Genomic DNA, 26,633 nt, shown 5'->3' with positions numbered 1-26,633 from the left:
AGTTTAAGATGTTTCTCAATGGCTTCTCTTATTTGGTAGTTTTGCTGTCCTTTTGTTTCTCTGTTTGTTCTCTGGGTTAAATAGAGGAATCAAGTTCAACAGAAAATAAGTGGGGGTGAATAAGTATGCTTACAATGGTGTAGTCTTTTTAATTTATCTTATTATTACACTAATATGTAAGCTTAGTAATGACTCTGTAAATGTTAACGTTTTTAGGTGTGCTTCATTCTACAGAATCATTCTTCCCAACGTGGCCAGTGACTTCGCATGTCATTATGTCCACTTCATCACGTTAAGCATATTTCTGTTCAGGAGCTATGGTTTTCGTGGAAAAAAATAACATACAAAAACCCACAAAACTTGTCTTACGCTTACTTGGCCAGTGGAGGGCCTATATGGTATCACGGAAAATGAAAAAGTACAATCAAGTGAATGTCATGAAGTGTATTTCTAAAGAATCTTTTATTCCTGTATTGTTCATTAGAAATTACAGCCATTTTTAATTCTCAGACATTTAACACCTATAGTTCTTTAAAATGCTACTAAATCTCAAAGCATGAAGGATTTTGAAAAAAGTTGTTGATTCTCTGAAAGCATAGATTTTGAGTTGTGCCTGAAGATATTTCTTGGACATAGACACCAGTATTAAGGCCTTTTCAAATATTTTTGTTGAGTCTTTAGATATTTAATTTTGCATTTGCAAGTTATTAGCTGTATTTGAAATTAATAATCTAGTATTCAAACATGACATTAAGAGGCAAGCAGTACACAGCAAACTGGATTTCAGGCATACTCTGTTGGTACCCAAAACTTGACTTACTAAGATCATAAATATTTTCAAACAACTCTTCTTAAGTAGTTAATTGTAGTTCTACAATTAAAGCTGATATTGATATATAGAAACCAGATCAAATAGCTAGAAACAATACTTCCACACCAAAAAATGTAATCCCTGTAACATCTTGTTTGCTTCTTCTAATTTCTTACAACTAAAGGAATGGGGTAGTGTCCAGAGGAGGTTAACTCATTTTCAGCTGTAACACACACACAGTTAGAAAGCTTTTTTTTTATTTTTTAATAACATATTCAAATTAATTTTATCATTAGGCACTCAAATTTCATAACAAAATGGAATAATCTCTAATATATGTTTCCTCTGACGGTGCCTCCTGAAATCGCTATTGCATAATTGTGATAATACTTTCAATCTCCTGCACATTTAGCATTTATACACTCAGAGTGTGGATGCAGAGGCCGACAGCATGGTGTTTCTCTCTCTTAAGTCATTTAGTATCAAAACTGCTTAGAGTTCTTTCCATTCAGAGTAATTTTTGGATAAAATATGACTGTTGCTCTCACAGAAACTTTGGTCAAAACGTATACTAAATGAAAGTTTTCTGTGGTTTGGGAAAGTTGGATTAATTTTTTCCCCTTGTTTTTCATTTTACATTCCTCTGAACTCCTTTTTCCTAGCCAGAAAAGGAGGTGCCAAAATAACCTAAAGAGGCTGTGCAGCCTGGCTGGAAGAGAGAAGTTCAGCAAGTTTAGTGAGAGCGGCTGTTCCTGTGAGATTTCCAGCTGAAGGGCCTTAACCAGGATGACACTAATTCTGCAGATCTCATTCTCCTCATTTGTGAAACTCAGAGAAGTTTCAGGTCAGCATCCAGGATAAAATCATAATTGGAAGTAAAATGAAGTCAATTTCACAGTTACATTTGTCTAAAATGAGTCTGTTTTCTCTCCTCAGCTTCTAAATGATTGTCTAAACTGCATCTCTTGCAATTTTGCTTAATTATTTGCAATCTCTCCTCATCTGTCATTTGCTTATGCTTCTCATACAATCCACCTCGTCTTCTTTGTAATATCACTTAATAACTTTTCTAATGAATTTCCTAAATTCATTCCAGCATTCTAGGTATCTTTGTTTATGCCTCTAGCAGTTAGACAGCAGGTCATTAAATAAGTTGTTATCAATTTAAACTTCATAATTGTTTTAACTTTCCATCCAGCATCATAAAACTGCTATGCAGTCAACTGTGATCACTCTAAAGATTAAAACTACAAAAATAAATCACTGCATAAAGTTTTCTCTATGCAACTTAAAAGCAAAATTTTTTGTAGAACAGATAAATTTAACATATATCACATTTAGAATTAGTGACAATGAAATACAATGAACATAAGTGTCATCCTTGCTGTTTTTTTTTTTTTTCTTTTCTTTTCCTAATCTTAGTGATGCAAAGTATAAACCAAAAGTCTGGTGCAGGAAATAGCTGCATAGTATTGACCTGGACGAGACTGAATCTCTTTCTCTCTCTCTACTTGTCTGTCTTTTGTTGTGTGCATGACTCTGACCTTTTGCCAGCAGCTGCTATGCAGCTTTTACATAGAATACCCACTGGTACTACTGTGGTGTGTGTTGCCCATATAATGGCTTTTTGTGTTTTCAGCTGTATATAAAATGAGAATATTGCATGAATTACATGCTGTGGTGACATATATATAGGAATTGTTTCTATGTCATATGAGATAGAGAGATGGAGCTGTTGTAATGGAGTAGTATCACTAGCCAATAGATCTGATCACTGGAATTTCCTGTGTATTAATTATATTCTAGAGCGCACGTGTTAGACCTCCAGAAGATTTGTGTGATTGGCACAGAAGAGATAAAATTTACCCTGGTATTGAGGGTCTACAAAAAGTCTTCCTATCCTTCAAATGCATTGTGAAAATTGTTCTTGATGTGAAGGTGTAATGAAAAATTGAAGCAAAATATTGAACTGACAGGGACCGTTGTTTACTTCTGCATTGTTCTCAAAGTTTTGTATTATTTCACTTAGACTAGCTTTGGCCATGTAAACCTCTGGTCCCTAAACGTTAAGGGCCAGGAGATTTCACACTCGTTGCACCTGCAGGCCCTCGTGTGGGGCTGGAAGGCCGGAGGGGGGCAGCGGCCTTGCGGGCGGCAGGCCGGGCGGCCGGGCGGCGCTAGGGGGCTCCGGCGCCATTCGGTAGCCGCCACGCGCAGCTGCAAAGGGAAGGGGACAGAGAGGGGGAAGGAGAAGGAGAAAGGAAAAGGGAAGGCGAAGGCCCAGTATAAGGCTGTGCCCGCGCTGCACAGACTGTGATCTTATGGGTAGTGTGAGAGTGGCCTGTTGAAACTCCCCCCTTATCCTCTTCACCACAGGGGTGTTAAGAAGAGGAACACTAGTTAGATGCTGCTGAGCAAAGTGGAGTCAGGATTCACTCCCTGTTCTGTTTATAGGTACAGATGGGAATGGTAAATGCCATATTCAAGCCAGCTGGCGAACTGGAAATCTTGTCTTGAATGTTTCCTAGAATCATGTTCACTAAGTAAGATTTCTGGAGGCTATTGAAAATCACATCAACTTGTCTTTCTATTGTTCGAGTGGCAGAGGTACTTTAATTCGAGTAGTGGGACCAGTACTTTTACACACTGAAGTAAACGCTTGTGCTACCACTGCACCTTACAATAGTTTTCCTGTCAGTATTTGGATCTTGTACTGCAGTCGCTCAAGTAACAGACAAGAAGTAGAAAATGAGAAGAAAGCTGAATTGTCAGAGGAAGGAATCCCCCTGTGATAAATCCTCCTTTTTAGATTGGATTATTCAGATCATTTTGATTTGTAAATATAGTTCTGGAATTTGAAAAATGAGTTGGTAGGGTATATTTGCAAATCAGGAAGTAAAACACTTCTTAAATATCTGTCCTGCATGCTGTCCTTTGACCTCCTTTCTACATTATTAATAGCTTCTTAATTGTCTATGCAGAAATCCCTTATTATTAATCAGGGTAGGTTTTCTTAATTTCTAGTTTAAATTAAATATTATGGTGGAAAATCATCAAATGTACAGACAAAATACATCAATGTGGTATAGTTCGGTAACCTTTTATGAGCTTTTGAAATTACTGAACCATAGTCTGTGCAACTGCTTGTGTGGTAAACACTGTTGTCCATTCAAGTAATGATACCAGAAATTGTTCCCCAAACACGGAGTTATGTTGATATTTTAAAATACTGCTACTGATCTCCACAGCTTAAGCACTTAAGCTCTACCCTGCTCTTTGTCAGCTTCGTGCTTGGGAAATGTCACTGGAGTGACAGCTGGTGGAGTGAAGGCAAAGAACAGAGTGGAAGCACTGAAAAATGCTTGGAACAAGTCGCTGTTATTGTTGAGAGAAAAGATACTAGAAATACAGAAAACAGTATATGGCTTAAAATCCACCTTATGCATGTGTAAAAGAAAGGACTAGATGTAATGAAACATATATGCATGATGAGTGGTATATTTAACATTCTTCAATTACAGCAGCAACAAGGAAGATTATCCTTTTCCCTACTTCCCTACTCCAGGATGACGTCATTGTACCGATAAGTAGGACTTAGGAAAGGTTTATGTTCTTAGCACTAGAATTAAAAAATATAATGCTCCTTTTAATATCATAATTTCTAGATCTACCAACTTTCAATGCTTTATCTTGCAAGATCATTAGGAAATTCAGAAATCATTTTTCTTTAGTTTGAGAGAAGCAGAGAGGGGTGATCTAAGGATAAATATGCTCTCTGTTAGTGTGCTACCATACCTCTGTATCACATCTGGCAAGTATCCACAATGTTTAAAACTAATATGCTGTAAAATTGCTAAGAAGAGAAGTATTTAAAAATTCATACATATTAACATTTCAATGTTGAACCTGGTAGTAATTACTGAGTACTATATTTGTTTCCTAATAGAACAGACGTTCTTAATTTATTATTTCACATTGTAATTTTTCACATTAGACACCATACTGGCTGAATGAATGATAAAATGAATAATAAAATATCAGTGGTAGGACACTTGTTCTTTCCTTTTATTCCAAAGAAACTAGACATTATTGCACCATGTCCCATATCTTGCTTAGATTCATTTTGATTCATTTCCTAAGAAAAATTGCTGAAACCTTTCCAGATTTCTTCATGGACCATTCATTCATTATTGTCTCAGTGCTCTGAGACAATTATATAAAATCATACTTAGTGGATGTAGAAGAAAAAAAATTAAGGGTTAGCTCTTCTGGGTATGGCATCTGGTATAGCTCAAGCTGGAATCAGTGAGGGGCAGCCCAATCCCTAAAGAACCATTCATACTGTCTTATTGCACACAAAGCGTGTAAGTGTTTGAAAATTAAATACTTCTGCAAAAGAAAACTAAATATCCCACAACACTATCAACAACTGAGCAGCAGAACGCTGCTAAGGATAAAGTCTGGTAATCATACATATAAATTATGACTGTTTGGCACCGTAACATTGCTAGTGACACTAATAGTTGGAGCAGGTAGCAACACCTAAGCCTCAGATTTCCCGAAACTGTCTAATACTAATCTCTACAACTTTGAAGTTGTTATAATTTAACCAAACCTAGCTCTCTGGGTTTCAAAGTTTTTACATTGTGCATTTTTGACAGGATTTTGAGGTTTTTGTTTTTCTTCTTGTAAAGGATGGGAGAAAGAAAGGCATGGCTAAAACCATCGAGTAATTTCTGACAATAAGATTAGAAGAATGCTGATATTAAAAATTAACTTCTTATTTGCAGTGTATGGCTGTTTTATTGAATAACCCTTTTACTTCCAGGATGTTAAGGTAGAATTTGGGGAGGAAGCAATAAGAAAATTACTGTTTCATATATGTGCACTTAGGTTCTGCGTGTTTAAATTCACCTAAAAATTGCAGATTTCCAAGGTTCTGAGTTACTTATCAGTAGAGTTAGGTATATAGATATGGGCATAGGTATTTATCAATTCAGTGTAAGTATCTATCAGTTCAATTCTCTGAAGAGTTGGGCTAACGCAAGAAGTTTTGTTTTTATACCTCCCTCATGATAATATCAAGGCATTATCATCTGGCAACTCTTCTGTTAGAACGGCTGCCATCATTAATACTGCTACCATAATTATAGCAGCAGTCTGATACAGACTTTTCTCCATCTGGATGTTGAGGTGAGGTTTCTCTTAAAAACATTCTTTCTTGGTCTCTGTTGAGATTAAAGTTAAAAAAGATGTAGCTACTTTGTGGTTAGGTGGACTGATGTGGGCACTTCTAAAAAGATCCTTCACAGTCTGCTTCACAGTCTGCACTAATCAGAACTGCAAGACTGGTACTTATATAGCTATTCACTGACATGCAATTGCTAGTACACAGTGCAATCACTGCCCAACCCAGATCCCGTAAGAAAAATTGATGCAGTTGCATGTGCTGTGCGTTTGTTAGAGGAGAACTGTCCTTGAAACCTGGTTCAAACATGATTCACTCTCAAAGGAATCAAAGTCCTAGTTCAGGTAAGGTAGCTGCCAAATACAGAACTTTAGTAGTAACTTTTAAAGGCCCCTCTGTCTTAATTTACATTTTCTTCTGATCCATCATTGTTACCTCTTTTCAGATAAATTTTTTCTATCTTGCTTGGTACACTTTTCTCTTACTGCTAATTCTTGCCTTCATTTCTTCTGCATGCAAGTCTTATGTGCAATGACTGCTTTTAAAAGAAATATGCTGCAGTATTGACTCCTTTAATTGAATAATGGAGATATCAAAGCTCAGACTGTTTTTTTTTTCTTTATTTTTTCCCCCCATCATTCTTGCCTTCAGAAATACTGAAACCTTTTGAGCAGAGTTTCTATAAAATTCAAAAGAGTAAAACTCTCAAATGATTTTCCTAAATCAAAATTATTTTGCAATTCTGAAAAAATAATACCTTCAAAAGTTAATTAACACAATATTGACCGAGATCTAACAAATAGCCTACTTACAGGGAAGTCACTGACTTCAGGGAAGTTAACCTGTTGGGAATATTGATAGAAACAGGGCTAGGAAAAGAGCATGCAAGGCAAGTGGGCTCTACTCTGAGGCAACTCCTGGTTTATTGCCTCATCTCTGTGTTAGTATTGGCAGAATGTTGTGGAGAATGAAAAGAAAATGCTTAGTAGGCTGTACCACTTTATTGAGAGGATGCGAAGAAAGTTGTGTGAAAGTGGAATGTGTGGGGAATTAGAGTGACAGCACACTGTTTTGTCACTGGCAGATGTCTGCTGGGCTTTACCATTTTACTGGGGTGGTACAGTTCAATTGTTATGACACATCCAGGAAGAAAAACAGAAAATGCGAGCTGGAAGCCTGGAGAAAATTGAATGATGATGACTCAGAACTTACACCCCGAAGTAAAATGAAGATTGAAACACCACACCAATTTGCTTAGCAGAGTAATCTGAAGCACACATGAAGTAATGAGCTTCCAATTTATTGAAGCTTTGCACTGATCTTCAGATGAAAAGGGTAATATTAGAAAGCTAGAGTTAAGGTGAAAGGCAGGGATGATTGCAGATAAATTGCAATCTGAGCTTATGTTTTTGCTGCCATTCTCTTTTCAGTATGCTCTTTTTGTTCTGTGTGTAGTCAGCCCCGCATCTGCTGCTGCTGAAATCCAAGGAAAAGTCTTTCAGTGCCTAGAAGTGTTATGGTTTGACTTGCTTGGGTAGGAGAATCGGTCTCCTGTAGCCTATGAACCCTGTGCCATATACTTGCAGTAGGCAGTGGGGCTTGCTGGGGTATCTACTTAATTTGCCACGAAGTTTTATGTAACTGTTATAGTATTGTTTAAAAAAAGGTTTCAGGGATTCTCTGCAGCAGTATGGCATACATTAACTTCTAACTTGAAAGCAGTATCCAATTTTTATCCCTTATGTAAACAGATATATTCTTACTGTATTTACTGAACTGTCTTTCTACGTGTGATAAACTATTACCTGAAATTTATTACCTTCACTGTAATGTGGCGTTTTGCTTAACATTTTAACTCTTCTAGTGGTTGAGTTATGTAAGGGTAAGTGTCTAAAAAAATAGTGCTTGGATGGATCTGAATGGTTACCTTAATCAGTGGATTTTAAAACATTTGAAAGGTGAATAAACATCATTGCCTCATTTTCACACATGGTGAAAGTAAGACAAATACAGATAAAACACTTTGGTCAAGGTTTTTTAAGTTAGCTAGTGCTAGAGCTAGAAATAGCTATGGCCCTCCCAGCTGCTTTATTCTTTATCTGCTGCCTATCTAGAGGAGTGCTTGATCTGTCCTCTGAAATATAAAAGGTGAGAGAGAGCTTACACCAACTAGGCATTTAGTATTCAGAATTCCTACTTCTGGATTCATGGATTGCACAGAAAGGGACTATGTTCACCATAATAGTATACTCCTGGACATTTCAACATCTCACTGCTTGTTATGGGTGCAAAATCGATAAATAATTTTTCTGTACTTATGAGAAATTGGTTAGCAACAAAAAGATCATCTTACGTAGCATATGAAGAAATCAAGTGAATGCAGGTTTTATACTGTAAGTAATCTGTGTCCAGAAATCTTTTGAACTTTACATAGCAGTTATTGCCAAGTGTTGAAATACCATATGGTTATTTATTTATTTATTGTCACTAGAGAAATTCAGGTCCTTTTGTTCATGCTAAAGAAACTTTAATTCAGTCTCTCCCAGGTGATGGTGTTGTAAGAGGCACGTTGTCCCTTATCTTGTGAAAGCATCGCCTCAAAACTCATTGAATGTTGTGCGGCATTAGAGGTACAGTAAGCCTTTATTTCATATATTTATGTGTCATAGAGAGACAATGTTAGTGGTCTCCTATGTGGATCATCAAGAGGGCAGTGGCTACATAACACATCCACTGATGACTGTGGTCACACAGGGTCAATGAGTCCAACAGAGTGTCTCTGAAAAACAGTCCCAATACACCGATGTTTGAGAAGGACAGGCTACGGGTAACACCAGATACTGCCTGCCACATGTCACTGGAAGCAAAGAACATGTCGCACTGAAGTCTGTTTATCAGCAGCCACTTGGCAATGAAAACTGCCTGGTCAGTGCTTTGCTGCTGCCCTGCACAGCTTCTGCCCTGGAATTTCTGCAGCCTATGGCAATTAGGTAGTTTCTGTTGCTGCAATGGCAGCAGAAAGAGGCTCTTGATGCTTTGGAAAGGTGCTTAGGTTTGAAGAAAAGGAGAGGAGGATGACATTCTCAGTGTCTGTTCTCCACTGTTTGTGGTGGTGGGGCCTAACATATACTAGGTTAAGTTGGACATTTACTCATACCATTTGCTCAGCACTTTGGGAGCCTGATGCTGTTTACTTCTGTGTGCATTTAGGTGCACTTTGGCCTACTTGCAGTGTAAAAGCCCAAGCTTATTGTTGTCCATTAAAATGATCAGTTATACTAGTGATTCCTGTCTGTTTGACTCCAAGCTCCCAGTGTTAATGTTGGCTTAACAAGCTTTACATTCTCTTTCTCCTAAAAAATATAAAAAGCTCGTGTTTCAAATAAATCTCACAAATTGTATGCTATTTAACATCTGACTGTTGAGGTTTTAAGCTGCTGAATGCTCACATAATGCATTTTAGAAAGTGACTTTGAGTTATGAGGTTATGAGTTACACAACAACATGATGTCAGCCTTCTGACTGGAGTCGTGGTATTTAGCAATGCTGCTTGGACAGGAAAGTTCACACACAGAAGCCTGTCCAACAGTTCTAAGAATTTTATATCTTTTGAAGTATTCAATATATTTCTTTACGTGTTAAAGCACTGGCCTTCCAAACCCTTGTTTTTGTTTTCCAGTAATCTCAGTGAACTTGGGGTCATTGGATTGCTTGCTTTCTCACTGGCTGCACTGAAATCAAACAGCCATCAGCTAAATTACTAGAGTTCAAGCGTGTCTAAAATAAATTCAAAGCAGTGCTTTAAAATAGCATTATGACTCCTCTTTCTGCATGGCATGAGGATATAATGTAAACTGAAGAGGTAGAGGTGGTTCACAGAAAAGGTGTATTTTCTCTACTGAGTCAAAATAACAACAATGTGACTTTCAGATTTCAACTGCCTGACTCAAAATAAGGACAATGTGACTTTCAGATTTCAACTGCCTATTTCAGCTATAATATTTCTGTGATTGTAGTTGTTTCACTAAACAAACAAAAAATTCTACTGTTGATACAGAATTAGATCTTAGTTTTCCTAGCCATCTCTTTCCATCTGTTGAAACTGTATACAACCAGCAAAAAGAATACTTTAACAAAATCTTATAAATCTTTTAAATCTATACTGGCAATATAGCAGTAATATACTATCAGTTCCTTTGTCTGAAAAAAAAGTCAAGTCAAGGACAGTTAGGATGGACTTAACCAACAAAATCATATTTATCTGTTAGGTTGTTCAGTTTTCCCAATATTTTTTGGAGTGCTCATCATACAGTGTGGGGAAAGCAGGAAGAAAGAGCAAATTGTCACACAAAGTGGATTTTTTTTTTTTTTAAATCAGATTACCATCCATTACCAGCAAAGCTTGGTATATGAAAAACGTTTTATACCTACAGCTGCTGTTGAGAAATGCACTGGTGGTCTCTGCTAATATCCACACCATAAAATTACTTGAATGAATTCACATCTGATTGGTAGTTTCAGTAGACTTTCCATGAATGGATAAGCCTAATTGATGTTGTCACTATTGAAGATAGAAAGTTACTTATTCCAGCTAAAGGCTTAGTGTGTAACTCTGAGAGGAGTTTACACAATGACAGCACAATATGAATTTTTGTGAACAACCATGGGGCTTTTCTCTACCAAATTGCATCAGCTCCTACATTAGCTGAAAAAGAAAATTAAAGTTTTTTATATTATTTCTTGTATTGTTTATAATGAATTCATCTAAAATCAGATCTCTAGACCAAGAGATTTCAATCAGTTAAAATTTTAAATGATTTTGCACTGAATTGTTTTTATCACCAGCCACTTGGCAATGAAAACTGTTCCTGGTCAGTGCTTTGCTGATGCCCTACACAGTGTCTGGCATTTCTGCAACTCAAAAATGAGGTAATTTCTGTTGCTACAATGGCAGCAGAAAGAGGCTCATGATGCTTTGTAAGGGTGTTTAGGCTTGAATAAAAGTAGAGGAAGATTTGGTTGCTTTTGATTCCAGCTCTCTTGTCAAAAGTGCTTTGTTAGTTCAGGTAGGATAGAGCATATTTCCCCTATATAAAGGGACAGTACTATGTGACTGTATCTCTATGTTAAATTCGCTGACATTTGTATTCTGTTTTGAACATACAAAGCATGAGCAGAAATTTTGTAATTACTTTGCAAAGTGGATCCTTGCCATTTCCAATTGGATGTGCAATTAATAGACCCAAAACCTTATAAATGCTCAGAGAAACAGGTAATTTCCTGAGAAATTGTGGGATATAATATATTTATCTGAGTGCAACAATCAAATACTTCTGCGATGAGCACTCTAGAAGAGTTTATGAGGAAAATATTAATTGTTTTATCGGTACTATTTGGATCCTGGAAATCACTAGGGCACAAGACCACCCATTACCTAATGAAAACGGAATAAATATTTGAATGGTTTGTTCCTTCTCCCAAGAAACATGCATCCTCTGTAACTATGAACACTTTTTTTTTTAAAAAAAAAAAAAAGACTGTAGTCATTTAATGACAGGCTATAACATAATGTTAAACTGATTTGCCTGTGGACGTGTAAAGTGACAAAATTAAGGCTAACATCTCCTGATTTTAAGGGATTCATAGGACCAGTTCCAGTCATTAGCTTTTTCATTAAGCACTTGTGCTTGAGTTACAGCACATATTTAAAAATGCATTTAATTCATTCACTCCTGCATTATTTATGGTTACACAAGCAAATACCTTTTCTTAAAAAAAAAGTGGATTCTCCTAGTCCTTATGCTACACTGTATTTAGAATTACTGTAATAAATTTATATGCTGTCAGATGCTGTCACTGCAGTGGAAACTGAGTCTAAGTCAGAAGTATGTGGAATTCCAAAATAAGACCTCTTGTGAACATAACTCCTAAAGAATTTTGAGATTTAATTATAGTTTTCAGTTTAGAAGACAAAGCAAACAATAACATATGAATTATCTCCAAGTTCATGTAATGATCATTGTTTTTCTCATGTTCATTCTTTATCCCATACTGTTTGTGATCCACATTCAGTCTTTGGCATCTTGGAAATGAGGTTAGTAGATAGGTAGCATTTATAGTCCCTTTAACCACTGTCAGTTCCAGAATGCCTCTTAGAATATTTATTCAGATTCAGCCTTCATTATTTTTAGCTCACTTGGGAAATTATTAGCTTTCATCTGATCCTTCACGTACTTATGCTAGAAATAAGAAGATTTCATACTAAGCGTATTAGTATGTTTCACGTCAGAGAGGAAGCTAAGTCATTATGCCAATTCTTATTTTAAAAGGCTTTTAATAGTGATAGCTTTTTCACAAGCATTCAGTAAGGTCCATAAGCAAAATTTAAAGAACTGGCTAAGGACTCTGACTCCTATTTCCAAAGACACTGAAGAGATCAAAAACACAGTTATTTGCCTAGGAGGAGTCTAAAAAAAATTGTCTAGGACCATCTATCACGGATTTTTGTGAAAGTTAGACACAGTTTCTCTTGAAAATCTCTCGAGTGTCCATCTGCATCTTGAGTGCCTAAAAACCATTGAAAATCTGCTTCATATGCCTTTGGGAACCTCCAAGGTCTCACTGACTTTTCATGAGACTCACATTCATTTTTGAAAATAGATCAACACTTCTAAAAAGTAAGGCCTTAATCTTTTAGATGTATGCACCTAGCTGCCACAAAACCCAGACCAATTTAGGCATCTCAACAAGCACTAATATATGAAGAACTGGTATTTTTTAATAGTTTATGCCATGCATGAATGGTAGACGAACTTTAAATTTACACTACAAACCTCTCAGGCTGATTTGAAAGAATGGTAAAAATAAGTTTTTTTGTGTGTGTATTTACCCTTTTCCCATCAGTCACAAGTAGTGTCTATTAATCACATAAGAGAAACCCTATTTGTTATATTATATACAGAGGGGAAAATATCAAAAGTTCAGCCGGTAGTTCCTACGAAAAACAGATGACTGGTTTGAATACAGTCAAGGGAAAATATCTGTGGTGCAATGGTGCTTATGGCCAAAAAACCTAGGAAAATCAATGATCAATGTTTTCTTTAGTGAACATGGATAATTCCTCAAATTAACTCACACTGTCCTCAATGCATTGAGCCAAAGCCAATTAAGTCAGCAGATAACCTTGAGTTAGTATCCATTGATTCTTGACTGTGGATTGTGAAGTGAAGAAAGCCCTGGACAAGGCCAGCCTAGATTATTAGCATCACATACTAAATAAAATAAATAAATAAAAATTCCTAAAGTTCTTCACTGGGAGGGTTGTCGTGCACTGGAACAGGCTCCCCAGGGAAGTAGTCACTGCACCAAGCCTGTTGGAGTTTAAGAAGGGTTTGGACTGTGCTCTTAGTCATATGGTCTGAATTTTTGGGTAGACCTATGTGGTGCCAGGAGTTGGACTTGATGATCCATATGGGTCCCTTCCAACTCGGGATATTCTATGATTCTATGATTCTTGACTGGGGCTTAATGTCTAATTTATTCAAAAAATATCAGAGTATAAGTTTATATTTAAAAGGAGCAGCAGACAATAATAATATCACCACTTATAATTTCTGCTCATTTTATTAGGTTTCATCTTGATGATAATAGGAAATAGTTGTCTCTTACAGTATCAACTACGACTGCTTTCAAAAACTAAAATAGAGTGACTATGTAACAAAATTATAGTAGGTCACTTAAAGCCATTGGAAGTACAGTTGTAGAATTTTATTCCATTGTTTGTAAAAAGAAAAATAAGAGTCAAATTACATGAAAATGTCTTCCTACTGTTTTTTGAATGATTATACTATTTAGACCCCTCCACTTTCTGAAATAATTGTATCTTGGGATAGCTATATTGTCTACTGTATCTAATTCCTTGAATAAAGGCAGAATTTTATAAGTGTATGGAAATCATTCATATGAGTATCTCATTACAAGATCAACCCTCGTGATTTTTAGATGTGGAAGTCAATGCATAATTGTGAAGTGAGAGAACAATGTGGAAACACTACCCTTATTTCTATTCACTTTCCCTCAAGCCAGACTAACTGGTACAATGCGTAATATTAAGGCTAACCTGAAAGAAATTAAATTATATACCTATTTTTTCATACCAAATATAAATCATCCTTTCTGTTGTTTATTTTTTTTGTCCTGTTCTCTGAATGTTTTAAAAGAATACAAGTTGATAGTTTCTCAAGATCTAAACAACCTGAAGTACAACTCCTACCCTCATAGCTAGTTTGGAAATTTTAACTTTAAAGAAGGTCATGGAATGCAATTATTTTTGGAGTGATTCTATGCTGTTTTTCCATTGCCTTGGATGAAGAGAGTAACTCAAGCAAGAAAAGTAGAACTTTTGTGCTCTTAATTCAACTCAGTGGATGTCTATCTACCTTAGGCAAGGTTCTGTCTTATCTATTTCAGTCATATATTTTCTTTTATAGCTGAGCTCAATATTTCATCAATAGCTATTGTTTAAATTTTCAAATTGCTTTATCACTGAGAATCTCAAAACAGTACTTGAACACCATTCTGTGTTCTTTCTCCATCATGGTACTTTATGGCACAGCACTCTAATGGAGAAATTGCATCATTAAAGACCTACGATTTTCATGTTTAGATGTCACTCTAGGTTTTAAATATTATTATTCTCTGAATGTCTTAGAAAACTGCTAGGCCACGTATATTAACAGGACTAGGAATGAATTAGTGTGAACAGCAGTGTAAAAAATTGCTTCATTATCTATGCATGGATAAGTGTACCTTCTCTCATGATGCAGGAATAAAATAAGAAAGTGTGTTACTTATTATGATGTGTAAGAGTATATTCCATCTATTATATCAAGAAAGAAAAGATAGGCTTTTCCTTTTTACTGTATCAAAGTAGAGTACAGTCTCCAGCAGAATTCACACTTAGTCAAATTAATGACCTGGTAGTTCTTAAAGGAGGCCAAAGGTGCAAGCCTAACTGGTGTAACCTGCATGAAGTACATTCCGTGTCATTGCTGAATTGCATTATATCATGGTAGCTAAAATGAGCTTGGGATTTGCTTTGATCTGAAATCTGGTCCATATGAGTGCACCCTTATCTCCACTTCAGGGTTTGCTGACGTATGGCTGTAAATAGATTAATACCACCAAATGTAGGCTCTTAATGGAGGGTCCATATTCAATTAACTTAACTAATTTAAGGATGCAGTTACTATAGCTTATTTACTTAATTTAGCAGAGAAGAACAGGCATGTTCTATGGCATATCTATAACTTACAGAAAGCTCTGAAATTTTCAAACTCCTTTCACAGACTAGAATAAGCTCGAGCGGGTTCCTAACTCCAATATCTCATTTAAAAGCCTAAAAGTAGATGGAATGAATGTTAACCAGGATCTCCTCATGTGTATCGGATCAAGCTCTTTTTAATCTTGATCCCTCAAAAAGGTTCAGTCTGTATGTTGATAAATGAAAATTAAATGTTTGTCACCGACTGTCTAGAAAGAACTGAATTTAAAAGAAACTTTTGTCTGAAAAGTGAAAGAAACAATATGATCATCAATATACAATGCAAATGAGAGGTTTTCTAATTCCTCTATCCTTCTCCATATGAATCACAGAGGAATAACATCACCTATTCTTCCTACATTTCTATCCTCCCTTAAAAAGAAAAAAAAAAGTCAGTAAGGAATAACTTCATTTTTTTGAATTTAAAAATGTAAATAAGGTCATAATGCAAATGATTTCAGCAATATCTCTGTTTTCATTCAGTGCCCATAGATTTAGAGTATAATGCCAGAAGCAATTAGAAAAAAAAACATTAAGTGTTCTAAAATCAAGTATGGATGGTGTTTTTGTGTTTAATCTTAGCTATATATTTCAGGAATAAACATGTCTTTTATTCAGGGCATGTATTTGCCAATAATACATCTGATTAAACTAGGAAAATTAGACATACTATCAGTAGCTTGCTCCCAAATTACACAAGAAGAAATTAGATACATTTTCAGTAGCTTGCTCTCAAATCTCTTCAGTCTATGAGTCACCAGATTCTTCCTGCCAAACTAAATATGTCTGTGAAAGGCTGGAAACTTTAATGGAAAGAAACATAAAACTTGAAATACGTAGGAAAAATTAAGTTTTTTCATGGAAGACCTGTTGACTAGTAATTCAGGAATTCAGGGGATGTAGAAACAAATTATTACATCTTACTTGACTACAGAAGTTTCAAGGTATGAAGTGTATTCATTTTAAACTTGCAATGTTAACCTAAAATAGATGTCCTTATTAGCTTTCATGTAACCTAAAGTAATCAATGAAGAGTTACAAAAAGAAGCTATAAAAATTTCATTGTAATAGAAGAAGCTTTTATCCAGTCATTTCTACTTGTCTGAGCTAAAAGAAATCTTCAGTTTACTTAATTCAAATCTGAAAAAAAACTCTTTAAAAATATTATTTTAAATACTGACTTGTGAAATACAGAGTTTGTGTGTGTAATTTAAGATTTTGTCCATTGCCTTAGTAGGAGATGGCTGTTAATGAAAATTCAGATGAAGTCAAAACAATTTTCAGTAGTATTTACTTTCCTTAAAAGCTGCTGTTTATGTGTTTATGCTGCTGGGGTGTTACTTTGGAGATAGAAATAGTTACTAGGTATTGTTAGAATATTTATTTATTGAAAGAAAACCATTTTGTTCACAGAGCTGAGCTGAATCAGAATGGTCTGAGCCAACCCCTTCTTTTTTCTGCTTACTCAGCCTTGTACAAATTTATTTTCATCACACAAAGACACAAACATTATAAACAAATATTTGTATAGCAAAAAAGTCATATAGTTTCATATTTGGGTGTGGGCCATAGGTTTCTAAAGGTAGTGCTTTAACAGGACACTCATTCTCTACTTCTACACCTTTACGGGAACATGAGGAAATGAGAGGGTCTGCTGTTTGCAGACAGCAAACTCCACATCATTCTCTTACTCCACAACAGTTGTATTTCATAAATGGGAAATCTGAGATCACAGCTGAATTTCAAAAGTAAGATCGTAAATAGATAAATGTGCTGTAGACTCAGAAATATGAAAGATGAGCCCTAACAGGTATAACTTTGTATTGTTTCTATGATATAGGGAAACTGATCAGTTTTAACTAGTAAAGGATTTGGTATGAGGTAAGCAAACAGCTTACATGCTGTCTTTTAAGAGCAAGAACATGAAAACACATTAAAGCTGACTGTACATTGGATTCAGTCAGAAAATACAGCAAGTGTCTAAGACTTGTGTCTGCTTCAGATTTTGTAGGAATTTAAGTTTACTAAAGGAATTCAAAGCAGTTCTCTAAGGAATTCCAAAACACTTTTCCAGGAATTGGCATTGGAGAGGCAATCAGAAATTTAACCTACAAATTGCTTGGATAAAATTGACAAGATAGGCTCACCTGTGTAATTTGTTTAATTCTTAAAGATGCTGAAACAAAGATAGCATTTCAATTTTCTTACTTTTGCTTACAGTAAGAAAAGCAATTTCTCCTATCATTCTGAAAGTTGTGTGTTAAACAGTGTTTAAGGTGCCTTTTGGTTGAAGTAGGCAACTTTTACTGACAGTGACAATCTAGAATTTTCTGTAAGTTGCAGTTACATAAGGGTCAGCATATATTGTGCCTCTCCGAAGGCTATGGATGTGTTAAAATTCTTGCTTTCAGAACGTCATTTACTAAAGCAAACATGAAATGTGTCTGTCACTTAAACAATCGACCTAGTACTTGGGCTGTATCTTGTGCAGTAACTTTACATGAAACATAACACCAAAAAAAAAAAAAAAAGTATGAATTGAAGGCCTTTTCTTCCTCTTGACATGGAAGATACTGCAGTTATTAACAGGGATAAATTTAGCTTAAAATTTTCAACTAGCATACATTTGTGGTATTGCTTTCTTTCGTCCAAATTTTTAGAACGAGAAATGAATTAGCCATTGGTTACTGCTTCCATGTGTTGTCGTATTTTTCATCAAGTTAAGCTTGTAACATAAGGAAATGTTGACATTTGGGTATGGTTTTATAAATAAGTTCAGGGGCATCTTTTTTCAGCAAAGCTCTGAAATGAAAATGGCTTTAAGTCTCTACTTGATTTTCAGTGATGTGAGAGAGTTTGGAACAGATGTATAAAAGCTGAAGTGCTGAATAAGCTTTAGAGAAATGGCTGTATGAACTTCCTTCTTTGAATGAGCACTCTGTATAGATTGCCCTAGATGCTGAAGTAGTTAATGCAAAAGGTTTTAATTAAGAGACTGTGGTTCTGGTAAAGTGAATAATTTGCTTCATGACAGTTCCTGCTGTTGATCAAATATTGAAAATGTGTTATTAATACCAGGACAAATGAAGAGGTCCATATGAAAAGGTTTTGGCCAATTACTTAAAGTATATGCCAGAATTGGAGTCAGTGAAGGGTTTTTCTTGGTATTTAAGATTCAGTGGAAAAGTAAGAGGGGCAGCTATGCCAAGAATTAATGCTGATCTTGCCAAGTGCTTCTTTGAGTGACTTTATGCAACATGAGACTAAACATTGTATTAAATATGCATATAGCTAACAGCAGTTAAGGAATGAAATGTCATATAACAGCTTTCTGCTATTTGAGACCAAATTTGAAACTTGGTCTACTGCATAGATAAAGGCAAACATCATAAAATGCATTAGCATCTCCTATGTCTAACAGCTAACAAGGATACATACATTTAACGTCTGGAGGACCTGTACTTACTTGGTTTGGTAGTAGGGACTTCTTGCAGAGATGTTTCAGTATGAAATTTTGATCAATGGTTTGCTTCCACTCAGCTCATTTAAAATTATAATTATTACTGCAGTCCCTCCTAATGAAATCCTTGGAGACCAGAGAAGAACCAGCTGCAGAGGAAAACTGTATGTAAAGACTAACTTTCGTCTGTTTTGGAGGCTAAATATTCCCAGACTCCCTCTCTGATGTATGGAAAGAGTAGGTGGAACCTCTCTTTCTGTTGTTACAGAGGTCGCTTAAGATTAACACTTCCTAGCCTTTCTTAATGCGGTAAAAAAGGACAAAATTCTTTTAAAGACCGGCATATTTTCCAAGAATTTCCTCAATGATTACTACAGGGGGGAACAGAGCAAACATGTCAGTTATTTGACTATACAGTGATTATCACTCTGGATGCCACAGCCACAGACTTGTGTCGATAACCGTGCCTGTATTTCTGGTTCCCTGAGCAGTTGCCATCTGGACCTGGCTAAAGCCAGCCTGAGCTCCTTTCCAGACTAAAGCTTTCCTGTAAGACATAAGGAACCTGGGGATAAAAGTTGAGGACTACATTGAAGTCTTCCATGTTTACAAGATTTGGACATGGATGGGGCACGTAGCCAGACTAAGGAACTTAAAAACATTCTCAGATCTTCCTGCACGAACATGGCCAGGATGATTAGCATTTCTTTGCAGAGTTTTGTAAGACTGTCACTGCAACTGTAGACTATGTCTACTGCAACTTTTCAGCACTCCACTCCTGGGCTGGTAACATTAACGTTCCTTTCAATCAGGGACACACGGAGGAGCTAATGACTCATAATTCCTACAGGTATGGAGTAGTTAAAGAACTGAGTGCCATGCCATCTCTTGTAATTACAATGATAGGTTTGACAAGCCTAAAAACTTTAATAGCATCTTAAAAGCAGAATTCCCAATGTAAACAAGAAGTAGTTAGTTAAAGGGAAATGGAAGAAGCAACAAGATTGCCTGTTGCTAGGCCCCTTATTTCCTCCTCTGTAAGGCAGCAGTTCCTCCATAGATATGTTAGTTCTACAAAGCAATAAGATTCCATGACGACTCTAATTGCTCAAAGTTATGTTCACTGTCTTTTCCTGATTTCTGATGATTATAACTGAGTATTTTTATGCTGCTCACAGTTGGGGATATTCCCAAGGACGCTACACAATTATGATGGTCTTAGTGTTACTAATAAGTAGTAAAAATATGTCCAGGTTCATCCTCAAAGCAGTTGACACTGTGAGCCTTATTCTTGAAACCAGAAAAGCCTGTGTCTTTTATGAGATTCGTACTTGTATGTATGGAAGCATGTGCCAGGTTATTCTCCACAATCTGAAGAATATCAGAGGAACTAGATGGTGTCAGGTATCTAAATTCAGCTCTTCCTTTTCTATGCAAGTAGTGCTTCAGAGGATGCTCTTTAAGCCCAAAGTATTTTTTCATTTTTTAAGTTTTTTTTTTTTTTAATTCATGAAATTGATTCTCTGTGCCATTGCTTCAAATAACTATTGCCATCTAAGCTGGCCTTTAGAAATTAAAATGACCAAAAATATCCAAAGAAATATGAAATCTATTTCTTTATTGGCATTCACATGTACTGTTAGCTAAAGTAGTATCCATTTAGTGGGAAAGGAAAATGCATATTTTCAAAGGAGAAATAACTGGATAAAAAAGAATATAGCATATACTCCTTAGAGCAAACTACACTTGCTGTCTTTTCTCAGGAAACAACATGAGCTAGAATGAATGACTGTCTATCAAATTCAACTTGTATGAAGAAAAAAAATCTTTTAATCTCTTGTTTGATTAACATATAAAGTAAATTCTTGTGATAAGACTAGACTATTCAAGCAAAATTTGTCCCCTTCCTGAGCTGTCTTTTCTGTATGTTTTCTGTAATCTGTACTTTCAGTTTTTCCTACATTCTTTGCCTTCAGCATTTTTTCTTTTCTTTTCTTTTCTTTTTTGTAATAGCAGTGGGGTAGTAGACCTTTCTAGGCATTAACATTCAAATGAACATGGCAGGCATCCCACTTTGTTTCATGACTGTTAAATCCAGTTTTTGATATTGAAGGAGCATTAACTGAGAAGAGTTGTGTCTAAGTGTAGCCACTTGTTTTCTTTTGGAGGTTCAGCTACAAGGAACAGCAAGCTGTGGCCAGGCTCCCTGTTGGTTGACTTCTCCTAACATAAGCTAATGCATGGGAACTTTAATGACAGAAGTTCTACTAGAGAGATGTTGCTAGATGGGTGGCAACAAAACTTGTCTTCACGGCTGAATTCTGCGAGGGGGAAGAAGCTGTCCAAGAAATAGCCAGTGCTGGCTGGAGTTAATTGTGACCAAGAGAAAAAGCAGATGTTCTGTTTCGGGATTTCTGCAGTGTCCTCCCCTAAATAACTTTAAAAATACTCCTTGCTAGTCCACCTAATGAAAAACAGGAGTGATAGAAACAGCTTTTGACTTCCACTTGAAGTCAATAATTGTCTTTGTGTTTGGGAGGCAGCTGGGGCATCTCTTCAAAATCTGTGAAGAATTTCCTTTTATAGCTAGGAAGTTAGTTTTCATGGGCAGAGTAGACTATATAAAGAAAAAAAAATATTCTAGTCCTAACACTAGATGTAGTCTTGTGGTTGTGGAGTAAAGAGCTTCAACATAAAGTAACACAATTAATTCTATCTTTGTTTCCACCCACAACTCCCAAAGAATAGTCAGAAGCTTTGACCTTGAATCTGAACCAGGAGTTCCACCTCAGCCAAAAGGTATTCTTTATATTTGGAGTCTCTAGTGAAGAAAACCTTCTCTCACAGCTATTTCCTGAGTGAGTTAAAGACAAACGTAACCATTGATTATACTTTATATAAAGGAACAAGAGAATGAGAATAGAAGGCTTAAAATGCAATTTAAATTGACATCCACCTCACTGTAAAAGAAAAAGGTTCACTGGATTTTTACTTTTGCAAATGATGTAGTCTTTTTTAAAGTACCATGAAACAGAGCAACATTTATAGCTTCCAGTAATACGTTGTATTCTGGAGTATATTTGGTAAAAAAACTTGCTATCCTCACAACAGTGTTACTGGACTTTACTTTTCTATGGTTCTGTATTTTAGATTAAGATTTAACAAATAAGAGGATAAAGGCTAAAACAGATTAAATGACTACTTCATGAATCAGAAGTAGAGTAAGGCGTGAGGCACACATTACTTAGTACCCAACAACCTTGCGTTAATCTTCATAAAATTCCCATGGAATCTTGTGATTGCATTCTGTTAAATACAAGACTTTCCTAAAACACCGTGGTCATTCATTTGTAAAATCTTCCATTGGTCTCCATACCAAATAAGGTAAAACTTCTTGGTGTCAACAATTGCATTAATTTCAAGTGAAAACTCTGAAGGTAGGCACACATCAAAGAAACCTAGAGTGCCTTTACTGATGCCAAACAAAACTCAGCATTGGAGGGGTTTTGAACTCCTTTAAAACTTCAGAAACCCATCTTCGTATTTTCAAGTAAGGGTCATCTAGCTCAGGGAATGTAGAGATGTGAAACAAGTTGTGTAAGTTTAGAACAACTGAGATTGAAAACAAAGAGAGTTTTTGCTGATAATTAGCATTTCACAATTTTTTATCTTGAGGAACACGAAGAGTACACAGAATTGTTGTCAGATTGTTTGGCAGTACCGGCCATTTTTGCAGTAAACAAGTGTGATAGTTCTCTGAACAAGTGGCAGACATTTTGCCAGGAGACAAATGACTGGAAAAACGTCTAAGATACATGCACAGTTAAAAAAATGCTCTTCTGTTCTAATGATATATTGTTTCATTGTTTTCTGGTGTAAGAACAAGAAGAGGAGAAGAAAGACTTCCATTACATTCCTTCTAACTACAAAAAGAAAGTATATGTAGGCTACTCAAATAGCCCATTAAGAGTAACTCAGCTGCTGATAAATGCAAGAGATTGTGGTGTTCAGATGAACAAATAAAGAACTGGTAGAAAAATGTAAATTGCTTTATGAGAGATTCTAGTATTTTTGATACTGTGTACAGCATCAGCGTGCTAAGTTAAGCAGCACTGTAGAGCAGATGCTGATTTCTGATAGCTAACACATTGAATACAGAAAAGAAGGGTTCTTTAATGAATTATTGTGTATATACAAAACTAAGGCTCCCAGTTTCAAAGGGTAAACTTTAATAGAAAGTCTGAAGAAGAAAGTGAAAAAGTTAGCAACTTGTTTGTAGAGACTATCTGGATTTTCTGTAAATTGAAGGTCCAAGAATCTGGATTTCCTCAATTCTATTTTTATTGCAAGCAAGGAGAAAAATCTTGAAAGCAATAACTCCATGAGTAGAAATGAATAGGAATGGTGTGGGGGGAAACTGATCAGAAAAACAAAAGCGATATCTTGGAAGGCAAGAATTATTAGGATGAAATGAGGATTGAAAAAGGTGGTGGTTTTTTGTTTGTTTGTTTGTTTGTTTGTTTGTTTTGAAGGGGAACTGAGGTCCTGAAAGACAGATAACTTTAGACAAGAATAACCAGTTACACCATATTGTTAGGAGTAAACACAGAGAAAACACAGTAAAATCAGAGGCTCTAAGAGCACAAATTCGTACATGTTTTGGATTAGTATATTCATGAATGAGTTAAATGAATGAGCTACAAGTTTCATTAATTGTATGATATATGAATAACATATAGCAGATAATTAGAAATAGATTTTCATTATTTATGAATTGTGTACTTCTTGATTTTGATAACACTTGTAAGAAGCTACTAAGAGCTTTGCACAATCTAAAATGCAGAAAAGTATTGTGATGTTTACTTTCCAAGTATAGGTCTTGCTCCAAAAAGTTATTCAAATACCAATGTATCCACACTATTACAGACTTTATCTATCATCTGTAGTGGAATTATTCTTTATTATCTCATCGTGAGTGCATTTTACTTCACCTGTACTTAACTGATATAGAATGTGGATACTTGGATGCAGTATCATTCCGCTTACTGCCTTCCAGCTTTTCTTTTTTCAAACCACATGTTGAAGCTTTGTGTGTTTTAATATGATACAATGTGTACTTAAACTGTTTACGAGTCATCTGACATAATAGGTACATGCAGTTCTGCCTCATGAATGTCTTGGGTCTAGTGTATCCTTTTATTCCCTTAATTTCAGTGGCAGGTCAGCAGAAAGCAGTAACATAGCAGGTGGGATAGCAGCAGCTGGGAAGCAGTTAAAAACAATGACATGTCTGAAAAGTAAAATGCATCAAAATCTCATTGAGACTGATCATGGGTACACCTCTGTTCTTTACTGAGTCTTCATTGTCATTGAAGACTTGGGCATCTCTGAGATAGAGGATACTAGTGACACTTGGCAGCTTGGTTTGATAATTCCTAAGTTTGCTTAGAGCAGTTACAAACTCTAACGGATTACATGGAAAAGCTTAGGAGTTGAATGAAAAGGTTGACTTACTGAAGTAAAAGCCTCTGTCTCCACATACAAACTGAAGAGCATCAACCAGCTCAGCACCACACAGCGTTTCTGGGCCAGCAGCAACAGAACTGGTTAAGGTAAGCAAACACAGGCCAAGGTAGAAGAAATGAATGTAGGACACAGTATGCATCTTCACCTGCCAAGGAAGCAAAAGTACTGTGTCAGTTTCCCAACAGAGTCCTAAAGAAAATTACTCCTGCACCCTTGGGAGTTGAGAATGCATATGCACTGTAATTTGTTAGACAATAAACACAGTATCAGGGTAGGCCTCACCATGAGGTTGCAACTCTACACATTCTAGTATATACATTTTGCAAACTGATGACTTACATTACTGAGTGGTCTTGGTTCACATTCACAGGCAGTTAGAAAATGTTGTAGGAACTATGATTTATGCTCTTGCCAAGGGAGGATATGGAATAGTACAATAGACAGGCAAAGGGATCTGGGAAGCCTAGAACTATTAGGGTAAGGAAGACTAGACAACCTTGAATTGTTTTGTTTGGGTCCAGATAGTCTAAGAGGGAATATGACAGCTGTCTGCCAATATACTAGGGGATGTGGAGGTGGTATATGACAGACAAGTTATTTAAACTTAGAAAACAGCACTGGAGCACTGGCATAAGAATAAATGGCTGTAAATCACATGGAAGAAAATTTGGCCCAAGAGGAAGAGGTTTTTTAATTATTAGAATTCTGTGGTTCTCCAGACACCTGAAAAATGAAAATACGAGCACAAAACAAAAGACATTTTAAGGTAGAGCTTGCTGAATTTACAGATGAGGTCATGTGGGACCTTCCAGAGGAGGGGACCACACTGAATGATTCTTCCTGTCCTCTATTACTAGCAAGTAAACATTTGGAAGCATTCAAGAAATTAAGAGGAGAACTAGTTAAGGACTTTTATTTGTATTTGATAGAAACAGGTATACTTTCACTGTCTGCTTAGGTCAAGTTTGTCTATGAGGTGTGAACACAGGTGATGATTTTTTTTCTCACTTAACATTTAGTTACAAACTGTTCTTTTCCTGGACTTATGATTGAAGAAGGGTCAATCCTTAGTGGGTGTAAATTTACACCATTCCATTTGTCTACTTCCTTTTGTATCAATGTATATCAACATGTCAAATAAGATAGCATTTTTTAAATAGTAGGAAAATCTATTTCTATTCAGTATCGAGACAGTGAAGAATGTGCTTAATTCATATTCTGAACTGATTTAGGTCATTTGCCAAAAATGTTAGTTTTAAAGGGTGTAAATCTGCATTTAATTTCATTCTATTGCAAGGTTGATGTTAGTGTTGCAGTCAGGTAAGAAGTTACAAATCATTATTGCTTGGCTTAAAACTGGCTTGTATTAATAGACAAGTGCAAAGAACTGGAATAACGTGATCAATCTCCTGAAGTTTCTTTCAGGGTTTCAGGGACTCTTTCCCCAAATTTTCTTCACTAAACTTTTGAAAAACTGATGAAACTATCTATTGTCTGTTCATATGAAAGCTGATTCAGTGGGGTATTGAGCTTTCTCTAGTTTAAGTCAATAATTTTCAAGAATTCTTTTTTTCTTGGCAAGGGATCTTAGCATCTAGCTGGATGAGTCCCCTATTTCAACTTAAGTCAAAACTGAATAAGAGAAAAATTAGAAAGTCAGAATGTATCCCCCTTTTTTCCTGATAATATTTCCACTGTGAAAATAATGAGCAAATCTAATCTCAGGATATATCATAAAAAGAAAGAATAATTAGTTTCCCATTCACAACAGTCTTTAGCCAACTTTGTCATGGAAAAAAAAAAAAAAAAAACAAGTTTTAATGCATGGACATGACTTCAATGGCAGATGGAGGAAGGTCAGATGAATGAATAATGATAACACACAACATTATTTCCTGTAATGATTCCATATCTTAACAACATCAATTTCTTTTTTCCCTTGCCATATTTTTTAATTTTTAAGATTAATGTGATGCACCTGCAGTTTAAGATGGTTCCCAGTTCCTAGTTCTGAAGAGGTAAAGCAGAAAACTGTTTAGCACACAGGCTCAGAAGGCTGAAAGACATTATAAATACAAGAACATTATGTATTTAACAGTTTGTTCTTGTATAACTTGGTCCAGAAATAAACATAAATCTTAGACATTTAACAATTTTGTATTTTTTTTTAAGTCTTTTCAGCTGGGTTACATTTTAAGATAAATATCAGCACTGAACTACAACAAAACAGATTATCAACTGTTTTTCCTTTAGTGGAGGCCAAAAAGGCTGCACAGTATAAACCACAGAGAATTTCTACACTTTATCCTCAAATTTAAAAGCAGTC

General features: G+C 35.8%; 2 protein-coding genes across 6 annotated transcripts in view; one reads left to right on the top strand and one right to left on the bottom strand.

Moving 5' to 3' along the window:
• Positions 1-26,633, top strand: part of LOC308179238 (uncharacterized protein) — a 213,420-nt gene that overhangs the window by 11,357 nt on the left and 175,430 nt on the right. For all 5 annotated transcript variants that reach the window (XR_013940291.1, XR_013940292.1, XM_080559116.1 and 2 more), the window contains one exon: positions 1,474-1,655. Coding sequence is in view for 3 of the 5 variants with exons in the window: in XM_080559116.1 (XP_080415242.1) it covers positions 1,598-1,655 (58 nt within the window). In the remaining 2 variants the exon portion in view is untranslated. The remainder of the gene's footprint in view (positions 1-1,473; positions 1,656-26,633) is intronic.
• Positions 1-26,633, bottom strand: part of IGF1 (insulin like growth factor 1) — a 54,608-nt gene that overhangs the window by 25,521 nt on the left and 2,454 nt on the right. The window contains exon 2 of the mRNA XM_080559080.1: positions 24,296-24,452. Coding sequence (XP_080415206.1) covers positions 24,296-24,452 — 157 coding nt within the window. The remainder of the gene's footprint in view (positions 1-24,295; positions 24,453-26,633) is intronic.

Source organism: Anser brachyrhynchus (assembly GCF_964034855.1).
Source record: "Anser brachyrhynchus genome assembly, chromosome: 1".
Classification (NCBI taxonomy): Eukaryota; Metazoa; Chordata; class Aves; order Anseriformes; family Anatidae; genus Anser; species Anser brachyrhynchus.
Note: the sequence above shows the minus strand (reverse complement) of the source record. Positions and strands in the feature narration are given on the sequence as shown.